Below are 13398 nucleotides of genomic sequence, written 5' to 3'. Positions count from 1 at the left end.
CGGGTCTAGGTCTGGTTGTAATCGGGTCCAGGTCTAATTGTTCTCGGGTCACCCTTCAAAAAAAGGTGTTCGTCTGATTGACCTCGGGTCAGGGTCCAACCTTTTGGACCCGTGAAGACCTCTAGTGTGGGGGTAAGTCTCATTCGACAAGCACCAAAATGGCAAATTTCCACTAGGGACTTACCTCAGTGTTTTACCAAAAAGGCTCACTTTTGTGTTTCCAATTCCACAGCCCTGCTCCAAACAATTAACACAAGACTAGAGCCTACATTAACATAATCACTGGCAACACCCTGGTGCTGTAATGGAAAAACCAGACGTAGGTTAAGCCTAGTCATTCGACTGAAAATCTCCATAGAAGTACTTCTTAGTCCAGGACTAGGCTCAATCTGTGTCCGGGAAACCGCCCCTATTACAGCTAAGGGATTCTATATTCACAGTTCTGAATATTGTAGTATTTTAACTGTATTACTGGTATAGTAACTATAAACTGCTGAATTATTTAATTAACAAACTTAAAATAAAAGAAATTAGATCAAACATTTATCTTTATTAAATATTCATTTACCACAGGAAATATCCTAAAATCTCTTTTACTCTTGCACGCTATGAAACTGCAAGCATTCAAATCACCTAATACAAAACCAACTTTAAAATCAAACAAATATATGGAATCAGTGAAGCGGAATTCACCACTTGAGATTACATGAAAATTAATAATGCCTGTCAATGGGTTTATGCATTTAATTGTTTGCAGTGTCTGAACAAAATAAGCATTTTTATGAAGTATGACATTGACAGTGTTTCAAAATGGAAAATAAATAGCCAGGCCAATTAAACAAAGCAGTTTACAAAACGCAGGTTTGGGTTTTGCTGAGGACAAAATGCGTACAATTAAGTATTTGCTTTGTCATGTTACAGTAGCATTTCAGAAACTCACAGATCAGAACCAGGGATCAACATATTGTATATTACATCACAGTATAAGCAAACTGCTTCATGGGTGGCTGTTATTTGTGAATTAATGTACACAGAATGGTTCCATTTAGAGAATGCATTAAATACTTTTGTGAATTTGTTAAGAATGTATGAATTACTTTAGTAATACAATTGACAAACTTGAACGCTGCTGGCATTACACTGTTCTTCTTCATACTCAAACATGGGGTTCATTGACATGAAGAAACATAGTTCTGCTAACAAAACCAATGGCAAACCTTTCTGTAACAACACTTATGTTTTAGTATGTAATGGAGCATTTTCATGAGGCATCTTTGGCGATTAACTGCAGTAGACAGATCAGAGAGAATTGATCAGCAACATGTTAACTTAGCTAAGGTTGAGGAAATGACGAATTAGTATAAATTATGACAGTGTATAATAAATTGGTTAATGTTCTCTAAATCACATAAACTATGGGTTAAAGTTGCAACGATCTGGAGCAAATCCTGTTTCAAATCAGGGGTTCCTTCATCTGCATCTCTCAAATCATTTAAAAACAAAACCTAGACATGTCTCACCTGACTAGTCTCTCCCTTTACATTGTAAAGAACTCCAACCTTCACCTGGGAGCAACATACAAAGACGGACCACTGTACAGCACAGGTCTAAGAGCTCCAAAACATTGAGACGTACAGGACAACCCTACTTTAGTGCTTCATCAATAATTTACCTTTCATTTAAAACCTCCAACCACTCGTTTAGTGGTTTGACTAGTTGTGAAACCCTTAGATTGGGAAGGGGGAATAGATATAAAACACTTTTAGGCTTCAGTTTAATAAAGACAATTGATGGGAGATTAAATTATTTGTTTGTTACAGTGGGTTTCAGAGAACGAAAGGCTCTGCATTCAACCAGGCAGCTCCTGCCCACACTCTCTCTATTGTATAATATAGTGCATATGAACACCTCTATACATTGTGCCACTATATCACAATTTACACATAGGCCCAAACCAAGTTCCTTTAAATATATTTGGGTTTGACTTTGGGAGCTATGGCCATTCATCTATGAATATATTGTCAATGAAGACCATATGCTCGTGGACAAAATAGGCATAGCATTTCTACTTTCATCACACCCTACTGCAACTACAAAAACAGACAGTTAGATCTTCAGTTCATCACTGACAAGCTAAATAAGCTGACATGAAAATAAACTTTGATAGCAACATTACAATAATCTTGGCACCATGACCAATGGATTTAATGGAAGTAGCCAATCAAATCTCCACAGTAATCCCATGAATACTTTGATTATAACTCACTAAATTACTTTAAAGTAAATTAGTGACGAGAAGACAACGAATGCAATGAATAGGTGGTCATGGCCCCCCCAAAGCCAACTTAAAACAGTCACACTTTATAAGACTTAGCTGCAACATCCTCAAACACACAATGTACCATTTAAGTGGCAAAATGTAGATACATGGCAAGAGTTTTAGCCAAATGTAATAACCTGAATCAGATAATGGTATACATTTGTCATTGTATTCAGTTATTTTGTTATGGAACTTGAACATCTTTCAAATTAAATCACACCCTTCCTTTAAGATGCTATGGAGTGCAGTGTTTGCGATGTATTAATGAAAGTGTGGCTGAGTGTCTACAATACTACTACATATAGTGTTAGTGTACAGGTGTCTGGACACTAGATTGTGCGTTCATTTTGTAAGAAGAGGTCTCCTCAAGCTGTGCGTGGTGCCCTGGAATTAGCAAGAACAGAGGGGCAGCACCAAACCAGACAGGGATATGGACAGGCAATGGTCTGATTAGCTAGCTAACACATATGGACACGCACATGGAAATTAATGGAAAAACTAGTACAACACAGCAGTATGTAGCATTTTACTCCCACCTACAGAGACACACAGAAAAGGGCTGCTAGGATCTGATATCATTTCATGCAATAGCCCTCAAGTAGAAACAAATGGAGCATGTGGAGAAAGCAGCAGTAGAGAGTTAGTGTAGAATGCAAAGGAGTGACAAATAGTATACCAAATTCCGTGGGTTCAAATAGATTACGGGTCAAGAGAAACGACGGAAAAGGAAAACCCTACAAAAAAAAGAAAAAGTTATGCACTACAACCTGGTCCTGGGGCCACGGAATCTAATGGTTCCATTGATGCCTTTAATCTACTATCTGAACAGTTATTAGGCCTGGGTAACCAGGTTAGGCGACTTGCTCTCTAATCAATTACTAAAACGTATCAATTCAGGTCAGTCACAATCGGCAGATCCTGAGGCCCACTAGAACCATGGTGGACAATAGATGGACCTAACTAAACAAATATTAACTTTCATCTTCACTAGCAGTAATATTGAACTAAGAAGAGTTCCAAATCCTGGGAATGAAAGGGATACATTCAGTGAATTAAATGTACAACTGGGTTAACCAGCTGTCTGTGTTGGAGGGAACAAGTGGAGGTCCAGGTAAACAGTTTAACACATCAACTATGACAGGTAAAGGAATGTGAGCAGGATTCAAGCTACAGACCTGATATGGAGAGCTAGCTGTGTGTTTGTGAGGTAGGAGTGAATTGAATACTGCAGCACTACAGTCAATGGCAAGAAGCATGACAAATGTGATTTCTACACAAACAGGGAGTACTGCCAACAAGAGCAGTGCTGCCTAGAACGAGAACACTTAAATGCTATGCTGAAACAAAGACATGGGTTCTTGTGACTGTGTTATGTGAGAGCGTGTGTGCGTATACAGCTCTACCTGTGTGGAAAGTGCTTTCACAGTAATCCTGTATGCATGTGTGCGTGTGCATTTTATCTGTACAGCGACATGGGGTGTGTGTGTATGTTAACGATAGGCAGGCTGCTATCGCCCATTTCCCACCTCTGTGCAGCCCCTCCCCCTCAATATATCCAGGCCCGCCTCTCTCTGTGCTCCTCCGGACCCCTTCACCCTCTTCAGTTACTGCAGCTCCTTCATCCTGTTGAGGGCGCTGCCGGCGTGGAACCACTCGACCTGGTTCTCGTTGAAGGTGTGGTTCAGGGTGATGATGTCCTGGCTGCCGTCACCGTGCTTCACCACTCCCTTCAGGGGCTAGAGGAGAAAGAGAGCTGGCCTATAAGGCATCCGTGTAAAATACACATACTACCAAGTCCCATCCCCATTATATGGAGGGCGGTAATTTTGGAGGCTGAATGATCAATGAAGCTCACCTTGCCGGGGGCAAAGGTTGCGAGGCCTGTGATGGAGATCTTGTCGTCGGGGCGGATTTTGTCGTAGTCGGTGGGGTCGGCGAAGGTCAAGGGCAGCATGCCCTGCTTCTTCAGGTTGGTCTCTGATAAAAGAGGACAGAATGGCAATGAGGAGAAAAGAAAGCAAGACTGAAAGAAAAAACAGAAAGTGGGGAACAAGAGGGAGCTTGGGGAATTGGCTCGCATCGAGCTCCATTGTGTAAATAGAGAGGCCCTCTACCACAGCGGGGCAGATCCATTACATGCCAAGTCAAGGTCAGAGAACAATGTGCACATTCAAAGTGTGTGGGTGATCTTGTTTCTAACCATATTTCCCTTCTTTTGCAATGGGTCTCAAGATAGCTACATGAGCTCCCTCTCAACACAAATAGTCTCAGATTGAGCAGGTTCCCACCAAAAGCTTTTCCTCTCATACTACCCACCCACTTGCCCCACCACACCCATATACCCTCCCCTCTCTCTCGGTGCCTCCACATGTAACCTGTAAGCGTACCGTGGATCCTGGCGAAGCTCTTGACGAGGATGACCCTGCCTCCCAGGTGTCTGGGCTCCAGGGCTGCGTGCTCTCTGCTCGAGCCCTCCCCGTAGTTGTCATCCCCCACAACCACCCACGACAGACCGTTAGCCTGGAGGGAGCAGAGAGGGAATTTAATAATAATAATAATAATAATAATATGCCATTTAGCAGACACTTTTATCCAAAGCGACTTACAGTCATGCATGCATACATTTTTTTTGTGTATGGGTGGTCCCGGGGATCGAACCCACTACCTTGGCGTTACAAGCGCCGTGCTCTACCAGCTGAGCTACAGAGGACCACGAATTTCTTAGTCATTCTTTTTTAGTCATTTAGCAGACGCTCTTATCCAGAGCGACTTACAGGAACAATTAGGGTTAAGTGCCTTGCTCAAGGGCACAGACAGATTTTTCACCTAGTCGGATCAGGGATTAGAACCAGCGACCTTTCGGTTACTAGCACAATGCTCTTAACCACTAAGCTACCTGCCGCCCAGATTCTAATGTAAATATTGTGATTCTGGGACAGCCCAACAGTCCACAGCCTCTTTCGGTCCTCTCCTGTCAGTTACTATGTCTGACACACCTTGTAGTGGCGAGCCACATCAGGCACGCCCCCGTACTCTCCTGTCAGCTGGTTCTTGATCTTATTGACTGCGTCGTTCTCGATGTTGATTGCTCCGATGAGCATGTTGTTGGAGATGTTGTCGAGGTGACCGCGAAACTTGAGCCAGGGGCCGGCGGCGCTGATGTGGTCTGTGGTGCACTTGCCTTTCACCTGCGGAAGAGGAAGGAAGAAAAGAGACAGTAGGGTAAATGACCATCTAAATGCAGCACCACATGCCTGAACAACTGTCTGCCAACTCAGTGGTTTCTAAGTCTCTAATAATTAGAAAGTAATGCCACCATCGAAGGCATCTCAATTCCAACCATGGTCCTTGGTGGAGGATAGAACTCAGCCAAACAGTGAGAAGAGGCCTTCCTCATCATATAGCGGTCTTGTCATCCACCTCTCCACCTCCCTCACCTTGATCAGCACTTGCAGGTCGTCAAGGTCCTTGCCGTTCCACTTGTCAAAGGGCTCCAGCAGCTGCAGGCGGGTGCTGGTGGGGCTGACGTCCACCATAACGGAGCCGCTCTCGGCAGGGGGGTGTTGGTAGGTGTCCTGGCCGGGGTCAAAGTCACGGGCAGGCAGCTCGTCGCCATTGGGTGGCTCCAGCTTGAATTTCTCACCATTGGCCGCGGTGAGGTAGTCAGTCTCAGGATCGAACTTCAGGGTACCAGCGATGGCCATGGCTGTGACAATCTGTATAGGAAGAGGGAGGGTTATTAGGGCAGCTAGTTACAAGGGGACATAATGTGGACATCATAATATAAGAAGTGTGTGTGTGTGTTGTGATTATTGGTACTTCAGGGGATGTGACGAAAGCATGAGTGGCAGGGTTGGCATCATTCCTGGAAGTGAAGTTCCTGTTGTAGGAGGTGACGATAGTGTTCTTCTCCCCCTTCTTCACATCCTTCCTGTCCCACTGGCCAATGCAGGGTCCACAAGCGTTAGCCAGGACCACCCCACCCACATCCCTCAGGATCTTAGACTAAAGGAGAAAAACAAACATAAGAATGTACCTACAAATCAAGTAAAGGGCAACTAGTTTGGCAATGGACCTTTTTCCAAAAGGTTTGAACTCACAAAGCCATCCCTCTCGATGGTGGCGCGGATCTGCTCAGAGCCGGGGGTGACGGTGAACGCGGCCTTGCACTTCAGGCCTTTGTCTAGGGCCTGCTTGGCCAGGGAAGCAGCGCGGCCCATGTCCTCATAGCTGGAGTTGGTGCAGCTGCCAATCAGACCTAGTGGGACCACCGGGAATCAGGTTAATAACAGAGTAAGAACGGAGAAGCGCAGGTGATTTTAACAGTCATGTAAATAAGCCTGAAAATATATGATAATTAAATGTTACTGTACTTTTCTCTTAAAGGGCTTTTCTTGAATATTAACAGAAAGCTAAATGTATACTTTTCAAGGGAGTGTTAAAGATAACGTGTGATACTGACCCACTTTGACCTCCAGGGGCCAGCCGTTCTTCTCAGCCACAGCACCGATCTCAGACACTGGGTGGGCCAGGTCAGGAGTGAAGGGCCCGTTGATATGGGGCTTCAGCTGCCAGGGACAGAAGACAGACACACAGTTAGCATTGACAATGTGTGTTATTCCTTGAGAATATATTCTATAAATATGTAATGGATGTCAGCCTAATAACAGAGTGGACTCACCTCACTCAGGTTGATCTCAATGACCTGGTCGTACTTGCAGCCCGTGTCAGGGACCAAGTCATCCTTATACTCGTCAGCCAGGGCAGCGATGTCTGAGAGTAGATGGAAAAAGTCCGAAAGAGAATACAAAAATGCTAAGGGGCTATGCTGTATGTGTAACAGTGGCTGTGAGACTGACACTGAATGGATTGTGAAATAAAGGGCTTTAAGAATATTCCAGAATGTCTTATTGTGCGTTCTAACCTGCACGTCCAGTCTTATTCAGGTAAGTCTTCATGCGGTGGTTGAAGGGGAAAACAGAGGTGGTGGCACCAATTTCAGCTCCCATGTTGCAGATAGTTGCCATACCTGTAGCCAGGAGGTGGGAAAAGTCACATCAAGTTTCTAAGCAAACTAGCACCAAATCAAGACCAAACCACTGGACGAACTCAACTGAAACAAGCAGATTGTTAAAACAAATAGCGTAGATTAGTTTACTCACTAGTTCAGGTAAACCTTACTATCTTTTGGCCTCACCGGTGCAGGAAATGGAGTTGACGCCTGGGCCATGGTACTCCACAATGGCTCCTGTGCCCCCCTTCACTGTCAGGATCCCAGCCACCTTCAGGATAACATCCTTGGGAGAGGTCCAGCCCGATAGACTACCAGTCAGCTTCACTCCAATCACCTGATGGAGAGGGAGTTATTACTACATTTGTGAAAGGTCCGTATTTTTATACATGTATGAAGGAGATAGATACAGAAAGAGAGATAAATGAGTGGGTGAAGAGAATGTAGTGAGTTGGTTCACTGTCATAGCAGCTCACATTGGGACACTTGAGCTCCCATGGGATACCAGCCATGACGTCCACAGCGTCAGCGCCACCCACTCCAATGCAGATGGAGCCCAGGCCGCCCCCATTAGGTGTGTGGGAGTCTGTGCCAATCAGCAGGACTCCTGGGTAGGCATAGTTCTCTAGAATTATCTGTCAAGGGTGAGTGACATCTCTGTTAGCCAATGCACAACAATCATTTGACATATTGAGCTCAATAACGTCAAGATCTGAATGTATAACAGGTTTGATATCATGAGTGAACAATCAAATCAAATTGTATTGGTCACATGCGCCGAATACAACAGGTGCAGACATTACAGTGAAATGCTTACTTACAGCCCTTAACCAACAGTGCATTTATTTTTAACAAAAAAAGTAAAAATAAAACAACAAAAAAAGTGTTGAGAAAAAAAGAGCAGAAGTAAAATAAAATAACAGTAGGGAGGCTATATATACAGGGGGTACCGGTGCAGAGTCAATGTGCGGGGGCACCGGCTAGTTGAGGTAGTTGAAGTAATATGTACATGTGGGTAGAGTTAAAGTGACTATGCATAAATAATTAACAGAGTAGCAGCAGCGTAAAAGGGATGGGGTGGGGGGGCAGTGAAAATAGTCCGGGTAGCCATGATTAGCTGTTCAGGAGTCTTATGGCTTGGGGGTAGAAGCTGTTGAGAAGTCTTTTGGACCTAGACTTGGCACTCCGGTACCGCTTGCCGTGCGGTAGCAGAGAAAAACAGTCTATGGCTAGGGTGGCTGGAGTCTTTGACAATTTTGAGGGCCTTCCTCTGACACCGCCTGGTATAGAGGTCCTGGATGGCAGGAAGCTTGGCCCCAGTGATGTACTGGGCCGTACGCACTACCCTCTGTAGTGCCTTGCGGTCGGAGGCCAAGCAGTTGCCATACCAGGCGGTGATGCAACCAGTCAGGATGCTCTCGATGGTGCAGCTGTAGAATTTTTTGAGGATCTGAGGACCCATGCCAAATCTTCTCAGTCTCCTGAGGGGAAATAGGCTTTGTCGTGCCCTCTTCACGACTGTCTTGGTGTGTTTGGACCATGATAGTTCGTTGGTGATGTGGACACCAAGGAACTTGAAGCTCTCAACCTGTTCCACTACAGCCCCGTCGATGAGAATGGGGGGCGTGCTCAGTCCTCTTTTTTTTCCTGTAGTCCACAATCATCTCCTTTGTCTTGGTCACGTTGAGGGAGAGGTTGTTGTCCTGGCACCACACGGCCAGGTCTCTGACCTCCTCCCCTATAGGCTGTCTCATCGTTGTCGGTGATCAGGCCTACCACTGTTGTGTCGTCGGCAAACTTAATGATGGTGTTGGAGTCGTGCCTGGCCATGCAGTCATGGGTGAACAGAGAGTACAGGAGGGGACTGAGCACGCACCCCTGAGGGGCCCCCGTGTTGAGGATCAGTGTGGCAGATGTGTTGTTACCTACCCTTACCACCTGGGGGCGGCCCGTCAGGAAGTCCAGGATCCAGTTGCAGAGGGAGGTGTTTAGTCCCAGGATCCTTAGCTTAGTGATGAGCTTAGAGGGCACTATGGTGTTGAATGTTGAGCTGTAGTCAATGAATAGCATTCTCACGTAGGTGTTCCTCTTATCCAGGTGGGAAAGGGCAGTGTGGAATGCAATAGAGATTGCATCATCTGTGGATCTGTTGGGGCGGTATGCAAATTGGAGTGGGTCTAGGGTTTCTGGGATAATGCTGTTGATGTGAGCCATGACCAGCCTTTCAAAGCACTTCATGGCTACAGACGTCAGTGCTACGGGTCGGTAGTCATTTAGGCAGGTTATCTTAGAGTCCTTGGGCATGGGGACTATGGTGGTCTGCTTGAAACATGTTGGTATTACAGACTCAGTCAGGGACATGTTGAAAATGTCAGTGAAGACACTTGCCAGTTGGTCAGCACATGCTCGGAGTACACGTCCTGGTAATCCGTCTGGCCCTGCGGCCTTATGAATGTTGACCTGCTTAAAAGTCTTACTCACATCGGCTACGGAGAGCGTGATCAAATAGTCATCCGGAACAGCTGGTGCTCTCATGCATGCTTCAGTGTTGCTTGCCTCGAGCGAGCATAGAAGTGGTTTAGCTTCGTCTGGTAGGCTTGTGTCACTGGGCAGCTCGCGGCTGTGCTTCCCTTTGTAGTCTGTAATAGTTTTCAAGCCCTGCCACATCCGACGAGCGTCAGAGCCAGTGTAGTACGATTCAATCTTAATCCTGTATTGACTCTTTGCCTGTTTGATGGTTCGTCGGAGGGCATAGCGGGATTTCTTATAAGCGTCCGGGTTAGAGTCCCGTTCCTTGAAAGCGGCAGCTCTACTCTTTAGCTCAGTGCGGATGTTTCCTGTAATCCATGGCTTCTGGTTGGGGTATGTACGTACGGTCACTGTGGGGACGACATCATCGATGCACTTATTGATGAAGCCAGTGACTGATGTGGTGTACTCCTCAATGCTGTCTGAAGAATCCCGGAACATGTTCCAGTCTGTGCTAGCAAAACAGTCCTGTAACAATGTATTCTGCTACTCGTTTCACAGCAGTATTCCTGAACTCTAATCTAGTTGTTAGTCTAATTTCAGAAGTGGATATTGTCCAAATACAAATTAGTCTCATGGCAGCTCAATCTGACCAGTTACCATTTATTGTACCGGTACCTGGTGAATGATTCCAGAGCCTGGTTTCCAGAAGCCAACTCCATACCTGGCTCCAGCTGTCGCCAGGAAATTGTAAACCTCCTGATTCACTTCCTGGATTAAAAAGGACAAGTGGGAAGGGGTTGGGGTGTCAGTTGAGTTGAGGAGAATATATTTTCAGCTGGTAGTCCCCTTTATGTAACTGTCACAGCACATATTTGGCTGCAGACCTTAATTCCCCCTTTAATCCATGTTACTCAATTTGACCTCTGTGCAATTGGATGTAGTAAGTGTCACCCATGCTAAATATTCCTCAGGGCTTCTCTTTGTCTAAAAATATGTCATGTGTGTGTAGCAGTTAACCAACATTCCCTCTCATATGGCTCATCTTGGCCCCAACGCAATACTTTCGGTTACCCCTAGGAACTCCTGATACCATGGAAAAGAGTATCCCTCTGTAGAACACCCTAGATCTCAACCAACAGAAATCAGCTGGACAGCCCAAAAACAACTGGACAGCCCCTTGAGTTTCCTCTGCTCCCTACTGACCTTCGCCCTCTTTAGGTCCTCGACCCCTCCGATCTGTGCCTCAATCAGGTGGTCACAGTGGATGGTTGAGGGCACGGCCACCTTGGGCAGGCCGCTGCTGATGAACTGTAGCATGGCCATCTGGGCCGTGGCGTCCTGCATGGCCACACGGTCCGGACGCAGCCGCAGGTAAGTGCGCCCCCTGGCGATGTCCTGGCCCACGGGGTCATCCAGGTGACCGTACACGATCTTCTCTGACAAAGTGAGGGGGCGATTGAGCCTGAGGTGAGATGAGGGCGGGGATGGGAGGACAGTGTGGTTAGGATTTAACTCTTAAAATACAGTAAAAGGTTAACTCACTAGGAGGAATGCTTTCTAATCTAAAGTTAGCTCGGTGTGGCCAGTGTTGCTGACCATAAGAAGTCAACACGCTAAATGTCAAAGGATTTAGTGAGCAGTTGCAATGTCAGTAGTAGTGGTTGTAAACAGAGGAACGCTGGGTGTGAGGTTGGAAAGGCAGTTACTGACCTCTTGCGCACAATGTCGATGTTCTCATGCAGCTTCTCATAGTTGATGTTGGTGCCAGGCTCAAATCGGCTCATGGCCACCTTGGCCTTGGCGTTGAAGGCTGCCGAGACATGGAGACGTCTTGCCCCTTCTCCAAGGACAAGCTAAAGGACATTTTTAGTAATGATACATCAAACTTGGAAACATCATCATCATGGAAGAGGATACAGGGGCTTTAAAGTTCCTAATCATTGCAAACATAGGACCTAGTCCCCTCAAACTCAACTCTGGACCTCAAAGCCAGTTCCACTGCGTTTTTTTTAACATGGTGGTTAAAGAATCTCAAAGCCCAATCAAAGAGACAGTTAAAAAAGGCCACCATAAAATGACTTATCTACAATCTGCGTGATCTCCATGTGACTTTCATGTTCCATCACCTCACACAATGGAGACTGACAGCAATATTAATCAAGTAAAGAGAATAGTATTGCATTACACTAACTAAGTAAACAATATGTCAGCCAGCTACTTGTCAGGCTCTCATTTCCCCAAAACACACATCACCTAAAGTTTAGAATGAGTAGCCTAAGTGTTGGGTAAGTTAGTGTTTGTATTTAGCCCTAAAAGAGACACCTACTCCCTACACATTAGAACAGCTAATTTTGTGACAGCTCAAGTAGTCTAATCTAGCTATGATTTTCAATATTGCATCAACACAGCCAATCGTCCTCAACATGTTAACTCATGTTAGACAGACAGGCTTAATTTGAATCAACCTATAGGCCTGATTATTTAGAGTGGAAAGATGTAAACAAATGGAATATCACAACCAACTGAGAATGTACCAAAAATCTGTAATGTTAATTTGCCGAATCAAATATAAAATCTACCTCATATTAGCAGGCCCTTGGTCACATATCTTTTATAGACGTAGCAAAACAGTATTGGACAGTGTCCATTCAGATAATTTCATGAGGTTTCTATAAGACCATCTCATGTTCGATTAATTGCTTAATTTGGTGCCGCATTGTCTGACACCGTGATTTGACTAAATCTGTTATTAAGTGTGGAAACCAGACAAGTGCGCACTTAAAAACTTCAGTAACCTTGAATCACCTTGCAAACAGCTGGACAGTTGGTGCAATATAAAGCATTCAATTTAGTGCATTTCGACAACACATTGTACTGTAAACCAGCATTATAGATAAAGCGTTATTGTGCACTTCCCAGACTAACTTGTAGCCGTTGCATGGAGTACTAGTTAGTAACAGTCTCGACTGGGACACAGTGACCAAACGACAGCCGCTGAGATGGATTGTTTACTATATATATATATATATATATATATTTTTTTTTAAGTTCGTTGTGGACAGTAATATCTTGTAATTCATTTTTTACTGAAAATCTATACTTGATGTTTAGTGTTGAATATATTTACTAATATAAAATAACGTTTTACTTACCCGAAGCCGAGTGACAGTCCTACAGTAAGACGCCATTTTGTTCACTGACTAAGATGTGTTTCTGTCAGGTGACGTCAGGAACCCTAATTTAAATGTCTTTATTATTTTTATCCTGACAGGTGTATTAAAACTGTGTACAAGTGTATACCTCTGTGAATCATTTGACCGAATCTAATAAGACAAAGTCCAAATATAATATTTGAATACAATTGTCAAAGTGGTTGCAATAGTGTAAGATATACACAATGACTGAGTTTATGTTTTTGTTTGGTACTTATCTGTAAGGTTGTTGTCAAATCAGCACCCCATAATGAACTCGTGGGCTCCCTATAATAAACTCTGCACATAGTTAGCATACAGTTTATGCACCTTTACTGTTTAAAAGGGTCTGTGAGTTTTACTGATGCAAATTAATTGGACATATTTACATAATAGCGTATGTA

The 13398-nt window shown here is 44.6% G+C and overlaps 1 protein-coding gene across 1 annotated transcript; it reads right to left on the bottom strand.

Annotated features, from left to right (window-relative positions):
* Window positions 1–530: 530 nt before the first annotated feature.
* On the bottom strand, window positions 531–13031 carry LOC121569028 (aconitate hydratase, mitochondrial-like). Its single transcript, XM_041879613.2, has 16 exons — window positions 12956–13031; window positions 11514–11656; window positions 11007–11265; window positions 10479–10571; window positions 7808–7966; window positions 7518–7668; window positions 7245–7349; window positions 7002–7093; window positions 6783–6888; window positions 6421–6578; window positions 6140–6325; window positions 5758–6036; window positions 5317–5508; window positions 4708–4840; window positions 4176–4297; window positions 531–4056 (listed from the first exon to the last, which is right to left on the bottom strand). Exons 1-16 carry the CDS (start codon window positions 12989–12991, stop codon window positions 3925–3927), a joined length of 2346 nt encoding a protein of 781 aa, XP_041735547.1. The 5' UTR covers window positions 12992–13031; the 3' UTR covers window positions 531–3924.
* Window positions 13032–13398: the final 367 nt, after the last annotated feature.

Source organism: Coregonus clupeaformis, chromosome 7, assembly GCF_020615455.1.
Source record: "Coregonus clupeaformis isolate EN_2021a chromosome 7, ASM2061545v1, whole genome shotgun sequence".
Lineage (NCBI taxonomy): Eukaryota > Metazoa > Chordata > Actinopteri > Salmoniformes > Salmonidae > Coregonus > Coregonus clupeaformis.
Note: the sequence above shows the minus strand (reverse complement) of the source record. Positions and strands in the feature narration are given on the sequence as shown.

What these genes read in the sequence shown, in the direction of transcription:
- LOC121569028 (XM_041879613.2), bottom strand. Translation starts at nt 12,991, where the DNA reads ATGGCGTCTTACTGTAGGACTGTCACTCGGCTTCGG. An exon ending in GGGAGCTCAAGTGTCCCAAT is followed by an intron (nt 7,669 to 7,807) that starts GTGAGCTGCTAT and finishes CCTCTCCATCAG; the next exon opens with GTGATTGGAGTGAAGCTGAC. An exon ending in CCATCGAGAGGGATGGCTTT is followed by an intron (nt 6,326 to 6,420) that starts GTGAGTTCAAAC and finishes TTTCTCCTTTAG; the next exon opens with TCTAAGATCCTGAGGGATGT.